The sequence below is a fragment of the Tetrao urogallus genome (assembly GCF_951394365.1).
Source record: "Tetrao urogallus genome assembly, chromosome: 8".
In the NCBI taxonomy this organism is placed as follows: Eukaryota; Metazoa; Chordata; class Aves; order Galliformes; family Phasianidae; genus Tetrao; species Tetrao urogallus.
The window spans coordinates 24,374,015-24,390,706 of NC_136821.1; the positions used below are offsets into that span (position 1 = coordinate 24,374,015).

The window sequence follows — 16,692 nt, forward strand, 5'->3', positions numbered from 1 at the left end:
CAGCCTGGCATTGGTTGTCTCAGGGATGGGCAACCTGTGCCAGCATTTACAGTCAGCAGAAAAATGCTGAATTCTTCTGTCAGTCACTGTCTCTGTAGTCTTCTGTTCTTCATTTTTCCTCAATAAGTCTTTATTTTCTGTAAATGCTACTTATTGCGTACTGTGATCATCATTCTGCTTGATCCATCTCGTGGCATTTAATTATGCGGTGTTGTAGAATAGCAGAGCAGTTAGCAGAAGTTGCATGCTATTTTCTTCTTTTTGCTCCAGAATTAATGTTGAATCATTGAATATCAGCTGAGTTTGAAGTTTACCTGAATATGTTTTACTTTTCTAAAGAGATTACACAATGGCTCTGATTAGCAGCAGCATTTTGTAATACCACTTAAGGCTTTATCACAGTGGAGTACTGCCAGTAATAGTCTTTAATTCACTTATATGTACCAATTCATCTCTGTCAGGTTTCTATTAATTTCTTTGCTGTTTTACTTTTTGCCTATCCCCCATATAATGAGGCATGATTTCCCCATCTATGTATCCAAAATAAAATTAAAAAATTAAATCTTCAGCAAATTAACTGTGGCCCTTTGATTTGAGGCAGCTGTGCCATCTCTCTATGCGTGCTTACATTTAATTCACTTTTCACAGGTTAGTTTATTTTTAAGAATGTGGTGAGTCAACTGGCCAAGGGGGAACAATAATTGTATTGGCTACTTTAGATTAAAATTATTGGGATTGGGTTAGGTATATTAATTGCAGAAGTGGAGAGCAGGTGTAGAATTAAAACTGTACACGCGCGTGCATGTACACATAGAGCTATGAAGAGCCACCATATTAGCGTTATTTTTTTCATCAGAATGATGACCACCTTGATTACAAAGGTGATTATGAGAGGTAAATTTCCATGTGAACAATTCTGTTTCATTTGGCACCAGTTTCACAGTGTACGGAAAGATCTAAGCAGTTGGGTTTGGAGTTGGTGCTCCATATTTACGTGATGAATCAGTGTCTGTGGTTGAAAGCAGACCCAGTTGCATATTTGTTTTTTTGTTTTTCATTATTAGGATTGGAGCAAAGCATCAGGAGTTACGTCAAAAGCAACTGAGGGGCCTGCTTGATTATTCTACTGGTCCTGGAGGACCTGACATAGATGATGATGAGGTAGATCCAAATTATGCCAGAGTGAACCACTTCCGAGAGGCTTATCCAGCAGCAAGCATTTACAGACCATCATCTCCAGCAGTCGCAGAAACCTTCGTCTATCCGCGTGATTCTTCTTCAACACCAGTGGAGAGGGAACACTTGGAAGGATTGTATGCAAAAATAAACAAGCAGCACTACCCGCAGGTTCCTGGTGACAGGTAATATTGCCACCTGGCATTAGAAACAATGATAGCTTGGGAGTGGGCTGGACAGGGAGGCTCTAAACGTCTGTATTTACTGACTAGAAAGACATGAATTTCCTCTTAACCAAAACTGTGATTTGCTCCAGCAGTGCCCCCAAAGCATCTGAGCTAGTCAGCAGTCAAACAAAAATCATTAAAAAAAGTCCATATTTCACAAACAGAATGAATGAACAGACTCCAGTCCAATTCCTTCCCTGCTGAGAGTGTGTTTTTTTCCTTTTTCGCTCGGGAAAAGTTCTTACACTGCAGCAAAAATAATCTCTGGTTTCAGATCCCTTTCAATCTGCTGATCATCAAATGCCTATTAGTAACAGGTTTTGTATGATAACATGATATATTGCATATGTTTACAGTTTAGTTTCCCCCAGCTGTTTGATATTATGCACTTTCAATTAGACTGGGGAGAGGACTGGGAATCATGGCATTTTTATGCAGACTGTGAAGTGTGGCTTCACAAGACTGATTGCCTTTCACAGCCTTTCCAATAACCAAGTGGGAAGGAAAGAGCAATTTTTAATCCTTACTGTCAAGCTTCCAGGTTGATAGCATTAAAGAAAGATGGTCAAGTTCTTCCTTGGTTTAAAAAGAGAACAGCATTCCCTTTGAGCTGATGATTACCTACCATTATGGTAGTTTTAAAACTAGGTGTTTCTGGAATTTGGGACTGAAAAAATGTAAGATTTCATTAGCAGTATCATGGTGTCAATGAATTGGATTTTTCAAACCAACATCTGAGTATGTAGGTAAGATATAAAAGTATGTGAAAAGAAGAGCTGACAGAGAAAGACATGGGGGACTTAAGGAATTGTTTATGCTTTGAGTTCATATTACAATCTGTAGTGTCTCACCATAGCCTCAGTCTGTGCTATGTGATACAACACTTGTTAATTTTGGAGAGCACAGATACAGGAGTGTTTTCAGTTTGTGGCATTATAGTACTTGAAAAATGTCTACTGAGTCATTGTTATAAATAGTAATAAAACACTTTTGGCATAAATCTAAGTGCGTAGCAGGGATTGGGCCAAGTATTTCTTTTTCTTTTCACCTAAATACAGTATGAGAGAGATCTTTCCAAACATAACGACATTGCTGATTCTCTTCTTTCGTATTAACTCTTCTGCTGCTGCATGAGAGCAAAGAGGGTGAAGTTAGAGGCATGGATCACAGATTTTTACCGTCAAAAGGGTTTTGCTTTCCTAGAAAGTGCTTGGGGTGATTGTCAGTGGAGTTGTATGAGCATCTGTGTATCACAAAGAGATCAGAAACTTGGTTCACACTAACTCAGGAAACCCAAGGAATTTCCAGCAGGAGGGAGCCCAAATTCAGATTCATACACTTCTCAAGAATAAATATGTAGAGATGTAACTCAGCATGAAAGCAAAACGTTGTCATAAAGGTTGCTTCATAGTATCAGTTTTAACAGGGACTTTATAGCTTAACATTTTAAACGTGTCATCAGTTTGGAAGTATGGTTTATGCTTTGTTTTTACACGCAGTATAAAGAAGTGCCCAACTCTCTCCCTCTGGCCTCTTTTGTTTGCTTGTATCGTGGCTGTAACTGCACTGAATGAGCTCTTGTCTTGTTGTGTGGACATGATTGAAATGCCAACCAAGTCTGGATTCAGTGTCAGGATCCTGGATCTTAGTGTGGCTTTAGCTGTAATTGCACCCTCAAATACGACAATTCAGTGAAAAACAAAAACTAAAACTTCTAACAGGCGAAGAGAAAGTTACCTCATATCTGACCTATGGTCAGAAGTCGTGCTGGGAAGGCTGTTCCATCTGTGTTGATTCTGTACTGAAAGACAAACAGTCCACAACAACTTAGCTTTGTTGAATTTCTCAGGCTTGTAGAGACTTTAACCAGATTAGGAAAAAGTAGGAAATATGGGATTCTTATTAGGCTGCCTTTGTTCTTTCTTTAAATCTTTGTTTCCTTTGTCTCAGAAACAAAAAGGTTGTTGTTACTCACCAGCAGAAATGTGCCAAACCTGAATAATTTGAAGTGAATTTATGCAGTGTGTTGTGAGGTCTCAGCCAGCAGTTGTTGAATGTGGCAGCAACTGCAGGCAAGGAAATCTTTTCTGTGCTGGAGGGAGAGTACTGAAAGGAGAAGAGAGATGTGGAAAGAAAAATCCCTGGATAACATGTTAATTACAAAACCAAATCTGCTTTCAAGGGTCAAGTATGAAAACTGCCTTGTCTGCCTCAGAATAATGGGAAATAGTTATAATGGATGCTTATTAACCAAACCAAAGTTATTTTGCATTTGCAGGGTTGAACATTTATCAATGCATTTGTCATGTAATAGCTCATGTTTTGGTCCTGCTAACGCATGCATGCTCTCTCCAAGTTTTGCTATTAATTTTACTTTAGATGGATGGCTTTTTTTCCTACCTCTGACTCTCGACTTTATAATACTGTGTGTGCAGACTTGATCAGTGCTTAGAGTAGATGAGGTTTAGGATGGAAGGAGGTTTGAACACAAAGAGAATAGATGACTTCATTTTGGTCTGGGAATTCTAGTTATGTGTCACTATGATAGAGAATTAAAACTCATCATTTCAAAGAAGTTCATTTTTATTTCATTGTATTTTTGCAGAAAAATGTATTAATGTAACAAATGGCTTTTAAAATATGGAGGCCATTTGTTAAAAAAAAAAAAAAAAAAAAAAAAGAAAAGGAAGCTCAGTGGTCAGATATGTGCCATTTACAATTCACATACTTACCCACCTCTCCATTTCTCATCACCAGACTCCATCCAGTCTCCCCTATTCATTCTTCTCAGCAGATGCCCAGTTTAAACAGAGAGTCTCCCACAGAGATCCCACTGTTGCAGAAGCAGTAGGCTGCACGTGTATGAAGAATATTCCTTTAATCATTCTGAAGTATGTCTGCTGCCTCCAAGCACCACTGCCTAGGGCACCGCAGGCCCGGTTCACAATGCTGTTTGCATAATAACGTCCTCTTTACCTACAATTGTATCTGGCGTCTCAGGGATTCTTTTGCCTTGAGTTCTTGGGGATTTTGCTTTGTCTTATTTTCATCTGTTGTGTAATGTTCTTCTGCGGTGTTCCAAAATTGCTGATTTTCATTCCAACGATGACTGCATTCAGTGAAATGGATTTAATTTTTTGTGTATATTTTGCTGAAAACTTTGAGATTTTTAACTAAAGAGATGCTACATAAATGTAAATTGTCCTTATTAATGAATATATTGAAAGCATTAGCATGATCAGTCTTTTCTGTGAATGTTAAGATGGTAAAAAAAAAATTAGCTAGCAGAATCACACATTCCTTTGTAAATCAAGCATTTTTCTGTTTATTTCTAATTAGCCACAATTTTCAGAAATGCAAATGCCACCCTGGAGGATGGTGCAGCCTGCAAAGGCACCTCGTGCAGCTGAGGAGCTCGCAGGGGCTACGCTGTGGCCGCTGTACGCTCCCTCAGCTCATGCTGAGGCTGGGCGATCTGCAGCCCATATGTTCCCAAAAGGAGTGGGAAGTCACATCTCTGAGTTGAGTTATCAAGGCTGCACCGTGACAGTGCTAAGTTGCACCGTGGCAGAGTCTAGGTGTCAGACCAAAGCCAAAAGAGCATATGTAAAACACTTCTATCACTTAAATGTCAGGCATGTCGCGTGTTGTAACCCTTTCTCACGTTTTGAATAAGCAACTTCCTCTTTCTTTCTTCCCCTGAATGTGGTGCTGCCAAGTATATCCAAACACTCCGAGCACATCTCCGGAAAGGTTCTAAAGGCATGCTCAACTTATTTGCTCAGCCCAGAACTATGAAACATTTAAAGTCTGATGCCAAATTCATTGCCAAGTATAATTCTTCATTTATTTATGTGTCTTATCTTGGGGAATTTCAAAGTGCTGTTCTGACAAAAATGAATACAGCTTTCTTCTGTTTAGCAAGAATACATTTCAGAACTGTATCTTGTTGCAGATCAAAAAACAAAAGGAAAGAAAGAGATAACTGTTTTATTGCATAGGAGTAGAGCCCAAAGCCCCAGTCTGCTCCACTTTTCCGTTTTTGGAGATGCTATGTCAGGTCCCACTGTGGAAGGAAAATCTTATGTGGAAGATCTTATCCCACCGTGTAAGACTCAACAATGTTAATTAATTAATCAAAAAATGGATCTTCCTCATTTCAGAGTAAAAGTTTCCTCATGGAAAAATTGCTCTCTCCCAGAAAGTACAGTCTAGCAAAATACAAAGTTGATAATGAGGAAAATGATTCCAAAGTGTGCTTCCCACAGCTCACCCTTAGGTGCCCCCATCAGAGGGGCAAGGCTCACTGAGTGATCTGCTGTGCCCAGGAAGGACACAGACACATACTGCTGTGTGTATGCTGAGAGCTAAAGGCTATGTGTAAGCTGGGTGTCAGCCTGAGGGAGAGCAAAAAGGGTCAAGAAATTTGAAATTTAACAAACAGTATTTTTTTTTCCTGAAGGCCAAGCTAAATACTTGTATAGGTAGTTCCTGTCCTGTTGAAAGCAAGACTTTCAGAATCCAGAACTGCACAGACAAGGCTTTGTTCAGAAGGACAAGTTAGGGTTGTCCAGGTGTGTCTTGGCCCTATACTTCTAGTAAGCCAGATGCTGAAGTTAAATTTTTCTCAGTGCAGTGTACCATGGGCATTGCTCACTATCCATCTCCAGCACCTTCTATCACTGAATAGGAAACAGCAACCTGTTGCTATAGGAGTGGATGGTCTTCTGCTCAGGAATGGCTACTCTTTAAGGTGGAAACTCTGAAGGCAAGGTAGAAATGAGGCTCTGTAATCTCTAAGTATCCTTTGCTGTTCTTGTGTTATAGCAAAAAAAAACCAATGTTTAGCAGTTTACTCTTTTCTGACTGGTATATTTCTGACAACTGTTAAATTCAAAGCTGCATTGGCAGGTACAGCAGAGGTTTAGAGGTTTCTGTGTGCTCAGCAGAGCAATCCTGCTCATGGAAGCAGGGCAATCCAAAAACCATCCAGGCATAGGTTGTACTGTTCTCTGCACCTGGTACTGTTTTGGTTTCCTTCCTCAGAAACGATGAGTGGCTACTGCATGCTCACTGTGCTAACTAGAGAAAATACTGAGTATCTAGACCACCTGAGATGCTTTTAAATGAGCCTTAGTTTCATTTCCTTGCTATGAAGGGGAAAAAAAAAAAAAAAAAAAAGTATTGTTAGCATTCAAGATAAATTGCTTTCCAGACACAGTTCAAAGTGCTGTTTCGCAGGAATTCCTCATCCAAATGTTTCCAACTTTGGGAGCCCAGCCCTACCGTTCATTTCTCATGGAACTCAGGTGACCCTTTGCATTTTGAAGCATATCTAAACAGAAAGACAGGGTCAGATTTTTACCAGAGCAAGAGTTGCTGCTGCTGTGTAATATGTACATGCTTGTTTGAGGCCATGCATTCTTCAGCAGAAATAAATTCTTTTAGGAATAGTCACAAATCTGCCTACATGCATCCTGCCTGCTAGGGTTTGCATTTGGATCACCTCACTTATTGACAGATGTGTAAAATTTTATATACTGCACTCCCATGACTCCCTTGTGACTGTCCTGCTGCAGATGCTGGTGAGCCTGAGCTTTGGCAGCTGTGTTAAGCATTCATATGCATTCAGAGTTGTTGGGTTTTTTTTTTCCCCTCCAGCCCTGTCTTTCCTTATGTGATATATTATTGCATGGAGTTATTTTACGTTAATTTTGCCTATTTATTGGTAATGTCCCATTCTTTCTGTTGTTTGAATGCAAATGCAAAAGATAGGTCCCTGGAGAAAGAGCAGGTCTGTTACTGGAAGATGAGACCATAGCAGAGGATACGGAGTGAAATGCAGATGGTGTTGTCAGCCTCTTAAATGTACAAATAAAGACAAAATGAGCTCGTCCATGCAGCTGGAATGAAATCATATGGCCTTGCATGTGTTCCTGCCATAGCATATTTCCTAGCAGGAGATCTAAATTCTGCCTTATGCAGGATGTTGTTTGACCAAAAGCTTGTACTTGTTCCGTTAATCAGCAGTAGAATAACGTTTGTATGTATTAACTTTTCTCTACATAATATTTTTTTTTTTTCCTACAAAACACCATTTAATTTTAAATGCTAATGTGTGTGTGGTTAATTAAGAAGCCAGAATTGACTATAAGGTTGGTAAGCTCCAAGGAAGAGAGAGGAAGATCATTACACTTCTGCTCATAGATAGCTATTTGTGAACCAGCTGATAATGTGCAAAATTAAGATTTCGTAAGTGGCATTTTAAATGAATGGTTAATGGCTGAAGATTAATTAAACAGTCAGAACTGTTCAAAAGAGAAGCTGTTAAAATCTTGTTTATAGGCCAGTCACTTGCATGCTTAAAGTGCAAACCCTAATGGCATGTGGTATTTCCATTTAGCAAGCAAGCGATGTAACTTGGTTATTTTTCTTGAACAAGGAAATCTACCTCACTGGATATGCTATGTAGATGGATAGATGTAGTGTCATGTGGTGCGTTTTCCTCCTCCTAATTAATAGTTGTCTAGTAGCAGTGCAGGCAGTGAAATGCAAAATCCTCTGGGACTTGGTAATCCTAAATAAAATTGCTAAGTCTTTTTTTAATTAAAGTGTAAGGGACATGGTTAAATGTGATGTGATTCTGTTTCCCCGCTCTCGAGTAGCCTGTTCTCCCCTGTACACTTTGAGGTTTTCCAGGTGCCCAGCTTTTCTTTGCTTCAGATTGTCTTCTAGTCAGTATGAGTCTCCTTGGACTATCATTCACCTTGCAGAATTGTTCTAATTAAGGAGAAAAAGGTACGTTTCCAGTCAGGTTTAGTCTGTACTGCAGTTCAGGTTAAATGACGGATGTTAGTGTAGTCCTGTTTCCCTGACTGCAGAGGAACAACAAGCAGAAGGTTTGTATGTTGCTCGCAATAGTGAGGCTTATTCTTCCAACGAATCATGTCCCAAGAAAGTATTTTTCTTCTGTTTTCCCCTTCCCAGCCCAGTTCCCAGCTCTTTTGTTAACACTCTGCTGGTTTTCCCAGAGCTTCTATCATTGTGCCTAACTGGCTTCTAGCTTCAGGATATGCAGGAAGCTCCAGAGGAAGACCTGATTACTTTGCCTTGTGCAGGCTTTGCTGTGTAGCTCCTGTGAGGTGAATATCTGTTGCAGACCTCAGCGAATTCACTCTCTGTCCAGAGCTGTGAGTTTAAAAATCTCTTAGGATTTTTTTTCAGTTCCTACTAGTTAAATGTAAGAAAAAGGTTCTTGGTTTCGCTGCAGAAATGGCCTTGGTTTAGTGAAAGCAATCAGTAGATGAGGGTGTGGGATTTTGTCTGTACACACTGAGACTTGTGTGTGAGCGTCCACACATTCAAATTCCAAGTGATGACATGAGCTCACAGCAAGCTCTTCCCTGACTTTTCACTTTGTTGAGATAAGTTATTGGCTTCTGGTTGCACTGTTTTTAAGAACATTGCAAATTTAACTGCTTGCATCCAGGCTAAGTGCCTCGGTCTGTGCAGTGCTCACGCAGCCCAACTGTTCAACTTACAATGGAAACACACAGTTCAACTTAATTCTTTTGTTTCAGTGAAATGACTTAGCTCTCAATAGAAGATATAAATAGCATAAAACATAAGATCTAACAGGGCCACAAATCTGACCTGGGAGTGAGTCAATGGAAACCTACTTGTAGAGGGTTCAAGCATCTAATAGCAGGATAAACCAGCTGCTCTTAAACAGAGCTCAGGAAGATTGCTCACTACTAAGGTCAAGATGCTGCTGGTGAAAGGTTATCCAGGTACTTAGTAAGCACTGTTGCTGGCAAGAAGAATAGACGGAAGCATGAAACAGAGCTTACGGTCAACAGAAAACCAAGAGTTGATGTTTTCAGTTGAAGCTGAAAATCACTCAATGTTGTGCTAGCAAAAATACTGGGAGGACTGAAGAGATGTGATGGAAATGGCTTAATGGGCAACAGGATGCAGAATAAAAAGGGAATAATTGTGGTTATTGTCTGACAGCTGTGCAGAGCGTGCAGTCGATTACAATCTCTAAAATGTGCCTTTTCAATCCATGATAAGTCCACTGGTAAAGAAAGTAATGCAAGGGCGTCATTGTATGCCCTGAAAATGCTTATTTCATCAGCTCAGTTCTTCTGATGTAGTTAAGTCAGTATGTACTCTGGACCTCTGTGACTGCCCTTCCATCCCTGGAAGGAGGCCTGGCACCACATGGAGCTCACGTGTGCAAGGGCTGATGAACAGTTTCTCTGGCAGGCCATGTAGCACAGATCATTTGTCGGCATTGATCAAGGTACCTGTATTGATCCTGGGATGGTCTAAGAGAATTGTGACTGTTTTATGGGGAGCGGTGTTCATAAAGAATGGAGCAAGTAACTTGTCTTTAACTGTGTTGTGGCCTGCATCTGAGAGAGAAAGTGAGGTCTTTCATTGGGACAGAGGGACGTGAGGAAATGATGTTGCTTCAGGTAAGTGCAGTGGTTATCTTCTGTTATCACTAACATGTCCTGGATGTCTGGAGGCCATTTGTTAGAAAGCAGTGGAGGTGATTGCATGAGAGATTTTATACTCTCCAGATGCCTGCAAAACAAGTAGCTGCCTTCATTTTTCTTTTTTTTCTTTTTTTTTCTTTTTTTTTCTTTTTTTTTTTTTTTTTGCCAAATCAAACTGAAGCAAAGAAGAAAAAAAAAAAGCAACTTATAATAAGAAGGAGGAGGACTGTGTGTGAAATACCATCAGGAAGTGCTAAAAGTCGAATAGATTTAACATACTTGTACAGCAGTAAGTGTCCCCTTCAATTAATTTTCCTTTCTTGTTTCTCTCCAGTTCCTTACTGCTGTGGCAGTGTGACATTGTGACATTCCCCCAGTGTCACGTCCTCAGCTGAATCCTCATGCTGGGAGACGGTAACCCGTTCCTTCCAGAGACTTGGCAGCAGTGAACAGAAACAAGAAAGAGTCAGCTAGTATTATAACACTTCAAACATTTTATTGTTTAGTCTCTGATGACCCATATTTATGGTTTAATTTCTCCATTCACTTAAATTTTAATCTTAAATAGTGTGGGTTTTTTCAGCATAATAGTATCTTAGGGGCATTTCTTCGCAAACCGGTATTAACTGGAAAATGTCCTTCAGCTCTGGAGTTTATCTGTTGTAAACACTTCTGCCCTTAAGCTTTGATGTCTACTTAGTCCTGGTTACGGTTATTACCTTGTAAATGGAAGTCAACTGCAAATGAGCATTATGGTATTTACATAAAATGCACGAAAACCAATTATTGTGCAACCAGCTCTGTAAGTTAAAGTATGGGACATATTTCCAGTGCAAGTGTTGGACAGTCTAGCAATTGAAAAGGCAAGCAACAGCACACCTTCAGAAGGATGGCAACAGGTTTAAAATGTGTTCTGTCTGTGGAGAGGGAGGTTGCAGCTTTTTTTTGTGTCGATGTCACATACATAATGCTCAGCTGGCTGAAAGAGCGCTTTAATTGAGCACTCGTGTGCCCTGAGTGTGCTGCTGGCCAAGGGACCTGGGTTGCCCCTGTGCTGCTCCCAGGGAGGCTGCCTGCAGCCCATCCCCTCCTCGAAGGGCAGCTCATCACAGTGGCTGAGTGAGAGCTGGGCAGAGCAGCTCCAGGGAACAGCAGCAAAGCAGCGCTAAGCCCATTGCTAATTGTTCTGGATTGTTAGTACCCAAATTACAAGCAAACTGTCTGCAGCCCTTCTCCCGAATAAGGTGCTGTTTTCTTCCTTTGGCATTTTCTGCTGTCCCTCACTTGGAAAGAAGCAGGAGGCAGTTATTTTATGCTGCAATGTACAATGGCAACATTGGAGCAGCAGCTGCTTCGGAAAGGGAGAGTAAAGGGGACTGGGGGGAAGGAATTGATCTTTTCCTCCTTTTCTCTGTAAATACCACTGTCTGCACCAGTGCTGATGCTTTGACCTCTTTGCTACGGAGCTTGAAAGGTCTCTTGCACTTAGTGACATGCTGTGGCTCCAGAGCTGAACAGGCAGAAGTCATTCTCTTTCTTTGAGCGTCACTGCAAATAGGTTATCAATCTAAATATGATAAGTGCTCGGATATTCCTCCCTAAATTTACACTCATTAGTTTGAGTACTGGTATTTTTACGTGTCTGTGTGGCTTTGGAAATGATTAACAGTATTCCTTTATACCTTTTAGCCTTTTATCTTTACTCTGCCCGCTACCTCATTACTATTAGCCATGGCAAATACACCAAACGGCTGAGTGGCTTCATTGTTCTGGTGGTTCTTCTTTCTTTTGAAGACCTCAGTGCACAGATACATGTTAATTTCCCTTTTGTGTTGAAACCTGCCTCCAAGGAATAAGATTACCAGTATTCAGTCTCTGGTCAGTGAAAACACTGAGGTCTGATATCTTCTGAATGCTTTGTCTCGGTTCATGTTTCCAGTAGCATTTATAGAAATGGTCTCTTTTTCTGTGATGCCCATGGAACATCAAATTACTGTCCCCTGCCTTTAGGAAGATGATTTTAACATGCTTTCTAAGTGCTTTCCTTATTCCTGGGGTTGAGAAATGATGTAGATAGACACCTGCTCTTACGAGTGGGTGGAAATTGAAAATCATGCCAAGAACAAATGCTGTTTAGCAGAAGTATCAAAATATGCGTTGTTTAGTGTGTGGCATAAACAAAAGAGATTATGTTAAGTTTGTGGGCCCTAGTTGGATGAAGTCACTCACTTGTGGGTTTGTAACTTCTCTCCTAGCAAAAATGAATATCAGAAAAGCACTGTTAAGAAGTACTGGTTTCCTCATCAACTCTGAAAGATCTCTAGGAAGCTGTGGGCACTGAAGTCAGTGTAATTTTCTTCCACCTTTCTAGCAGAGTCACAGTTGTGCTTAACTAACAGCAGGCGATCCCAACCACAAAAAAAAGCAGGTTTCTTTAAAATGGGTCGGGAAACAGCCGATCGATTTATAGGTAACAAATGTGAGTTTGTGTTTACTGGGTAGAGATTTGACAGTTTGCATTTGCATTACATACATACTTAAATAAATTCAGTGGCGTACGCTTCATTGCTATAGCTGTTGGAAGTAACACGTGGTAGTCACTGCGTGTGATAGGATAGCAGCAGTTGCCACAGTACATAAAAGGATACAAGAACAGATGAAATCATTAATGCTTTCATATTGTATCCTGTCTTATTTCCAATGTGGTAACGTGCCTGGTACTTAATGGGGCATATCTTTGAAAAAAAACAGCAGGTATGATGTTCTGGAAAACATGAAAATCTGCAACCTTATATCAGAGGCCAAAGCAATATTTTGGATCTGACGTTTAAAAAAAAAAAAAAAAAAGTACAAATTGTGTGTCATTGTCACCGTTACATAAGCTGGAAACTGCAAATTTATGTTGTGCCATTTGAAAAGCAAATGATAGCATGTGGATTCATATCTGTTCTTTAGAAAGAAGAGTGATGTGCAAGTTCTCTTTCCATCAGAGTGGCAAAATTTCTGTTGATTGAGGTGGGAAATCTGAGAAATCAGAAATGATTCCTGTGTCTGGTTCTCTCTGAAAGAATGATGAAGTGACATTTTCTTTTTTGTTTTATACTTATTAGTTTCACAGCCAGATTACCGTACAGATACAGATTACTGTAACTTGAGCTTTTTTGCCATACTTCTACATGACTGTTTTTGTTAACCATTTAGCCTGTTCTTTGCATCACATTACTGACAAAATGAGCTTTTTTGTCATTTTACCCCAAAGTTTAGAGCATAGAATACAGAAGAAATTCATATAAAAAAAGTCTGAAACATTAATTGAACTAGACTACAGCATTTAAAGTAACCTATTCTATCGTCCATTTACCTCCCACATGAAATGAAAACTCTATTTTGATCTGAACTGTCACAGATAATTTCTGCACATAAAACACATCCAGAGACAGCTTTCAAATGGAGTTGTCACTTCTTATTTAGCAGGCTGGGGACTCGCTATTGTTGTCAAACCCTCTTTGCAAAAGCATCACTAATACACTGATATGTGCAGTTGTATGTAAGAGGAGGAATGGTTGCACAACCTCTGTGAAACAAAAAATTATATCTAGGTGCTGGAATTCTAGGAGAAAGGGTTTTTAGGCTATTTTTAAGCAGATTTTCATACTGTATGCTGTGTGCTGTTGTGGGGATGGATTATTTTTTAGTGCAGTGAGGTTTTAGTGTGAGTAGTCACGATTAACGTTTAGAAGCTACCAAGTAACTTTCTGTTATTTTCCCTAACCTCTGTGGGACCAGGAGTTTGGCTCTAATCTCTTCACAAATTTCAGAAATTCTTAAGCAAGTGCATGGGAATCTTTCTGAACTCTAAGCACAGAGCTGCTGCTGCAGAACATGTTGCAGCTCAGTTGCAGAGGCAAAGCTGTGGGCACTCTTTTTTACGTGGCTCTTCTGTTGGGAGCCAGCATGGCCAGATGACAGTACTATGTGGAAGACCAGCTATGCCATTATAAATGATGACAGCTAAGAAGTTGAGAAATAACTCTCTGTAGACTTAATATTATTATTACATTCCTTTTGCCCTGAAATTTGATGTATTTTCATAGAAGAAATTTGCCTCTTGGCTTCATCTGTATTCTCCTAGGATCACAAAATAGACTGCTTCTGCACCAGGATTAAGGGTGAAGACTGGTTAGCGTGGTGAGTTGTCTTTTGCTGCTGTCTCCACAACTGCTCTACACAGCACTGAACAGTGAGTGCTCTTGTCATTGTGGTAAAACACAGACTGGCAGAGTGCTCTTCTGTCCCTGCAGCCGTAACTCAGATAGCAGATACCTGTTGGTATGTCTGAGGGGCATGGCGTTGTCAGACCCAGAGGTGTGTTCTGGGCGGCACACAGGTGAGGCCCAAGAAGCTGGGCCGGATGTTTCCCCTCTGTGTGAGGCCTGCGGGTGCCTCCTACAGCCGTGGGTGCTGAGCAGCAGGGCTGAATGGAAACACCTGATGCAGTGTGGAAACACAAAACTAGAAGTGAGGGCCCCAGTGTAGGTGTTCAAAGCCACAGGACTGTACACAGAGTGGAAATCATTCTGGTTCCTGCGCTGCGTTCCAGCGGAGCTGAGGGTCCTTGCTCAGTAAGCCTCGCACCTTCTCCTGGCAAGGGACAGGACGGTGAGTGGGCTTTTTGGTCCTGCTTTTGCCTGTAAATGTAGTGTATTCATCAATCAATTTTAATTGCTATCCTATGGGGAGCAGTGAATCAGATGGAAAAAAAAAAAGAGTAATTCTGTATATTAATGGGGAATATACTTCAGTGCTGAAGAGTAAGGGAAAGAAAAATCTCATTGTCTCTGTGGTGAAGTGAGTGGTAATGCAAAGCCATGGGGCTTTCCCACATTGGCCATCACAGGAAAAATCCAGCACGTGTTGGTGATCTCTCCTGCTGGAGCGAGGCCCCTCCAGTCCACAGTGATTGGCCTGGCCCTCACTGCAGACTCTGGGAAGGTCAGTGCCGTCATGGGCCTGGTGACCTCTTAGAGGCAGACTTGGGCCTCTTCCCTCCTGTGCTCCAAACCAGCCTGCTGACGGCTTGCTCCAGTCCAAAGGTGACTGCTTGGGTTAATGTCGATGTGCTCTGCTGAGAGCACGGTACCATTCCCACAGAACCTCAAAGCCTGCGTTTCTGCCTTCCAAACACTAAGCAAACATGTCCTGCAGCAATGCCAATTACTGGCTCCTGGGAATACACCTCAGCGATGGTCACGCCCTCATTTCAAAGGCGATATGTGGGGCCTTTATGTGAGCAAATACAGTGCATGTCAGTGAAAATCCATTGATGATGATGAATTCTGGTTCCTGTTGACTGCAGCCAGATACAGAATGGTGAGTAAGGGGTAAAACATTAGCCCTTGAGCTCTGTGACTTCTTGCTGTAAACAAGTCAGAGTTTCATAAGAGCTCAAGCAAAACATGAAAGAAAAACCAAAACCTGGAGATAAGACTCAGGGAAGAGACAGGAAAACAAGGAGGCAAAAGAAGCAAAAAGAGTAACAAAAAAAATCTTTGGGGGAAAAAAAGTCAAATGAAGGGAAGAAATTAATACATATTAGAAAAATAAGATTAAAAAATAAAAGAGTGCCAATAACTTCTTTGTGGAAGGTTTGTATAGACAAGAGTTAATTCAGGTTTGGAAAAGTCCAAGAGTTGTAGAGAAAACTGAATTGTTTGATTACTTTGAAACCTTCAAAGAAAAATATACAGGAAAGCTGTGAAAAAAAGTAGCTGCTCAGTTGGTTGGTCTGCTTGTAGGCTGTGTATGTTTGAAAACACTGTTGTGTCATCATTGCTTTAGTGTCTTGATTTTGATTGTTAAAGTGGATTAACCTGTATGAATCTGAAACATTTCAAGATTTTGTTTCAGTATCTTCGTTTTTGTAAGTACTTTGCGTTCACATAATGTGATACAGCCAATGTGCCTCCTTCCAGTAAAAAACATAGATCAAGGCTTAATACATTTCCCCTTTGTTATTACAAATATACTTTTGTGAAAATACGGGCAATTTCAGCTCATTTCCAGAAATCAGTGCAAGCATGGTGCTTTGTGCTTTGTGTACCTGCATATTGAGTTGCCCAATACAGACAGGTGGTGCTTTCTGTACATGCTTCCTGGTTGATGATACCAGACAAACGAGTGTCCCTTGCTGTGCCAACACTGAGTGTGGTGAGCAGCAGCCCTGCCCAAAGTGACCCTGCAGTGGGGCACCTCTGCCAGCACCCTGAGGACATATGGCAGGGGTGCCAATGTTGCATCCTCAGCATCAAAGAGTGGTTGCTTTCTTCACTGATTTTGTTTGTGTTACAGAATAGAGGCGATGCCAGGAGAGCTGTGGTGCCTTGGCTCAGAATACGTTAACCATTAGCCACTGTTCCCTCATCTTCCAAGCCTTTGCTTTTAATATTCCCTTGCTAGCTTGGGCCATATTCCCCAGGGTGAGATTTCTTGTCATTTTATAACAAGGAACAGAAAAACCTGTGGGTTTTTCTGAGTTGCCACCAATCTGGTGTTAACACCTGGGCCCAGCAGCAAGGACCAGCAATGTGCAGTGGTAACCATCCACATGAGATTTAGGTGAACTGTTCTGGTAGTGCTTTAGCAGTGTGATCATAGTTGTGTTCACATCATCCATCATTAAATGCTTGACTTAAGAAAAAAGGTTCTTCTTGGCAAAAGGAGAGGTGCACTGCCCTGCACTGAGATCAGAGCCTTGTGTTCTCAGGCTGCAACTGAGTTACGTCATT

At 40.9% G+C, this 16,692-nt stretch overlaps 1 protein-coding gene across 1 annotated transcript in view; it reads left to right on the plus strand.

Moving 5' to 3' along the window:
- The window catches only part of PARD3B (par-3 family cell polarity regulator beta), a gene marked incomplete at both ends in the record, with an annotated part of 368,067 nt that overhangs the window by 294,314 nt on the left and 57,061 nt on the right, over positions 1-16,692 (plus strand). The window contains one exon of the mRNA XM_079539163.1: positions 1,065-1,361. Coding sequence (XP_079395289.1) covers positions 1,065-1,361 — 297 coding nt within the window. The remainder of the gene's footprint in view (positions 1-1,064; positions 1,362-16,692) is intronic.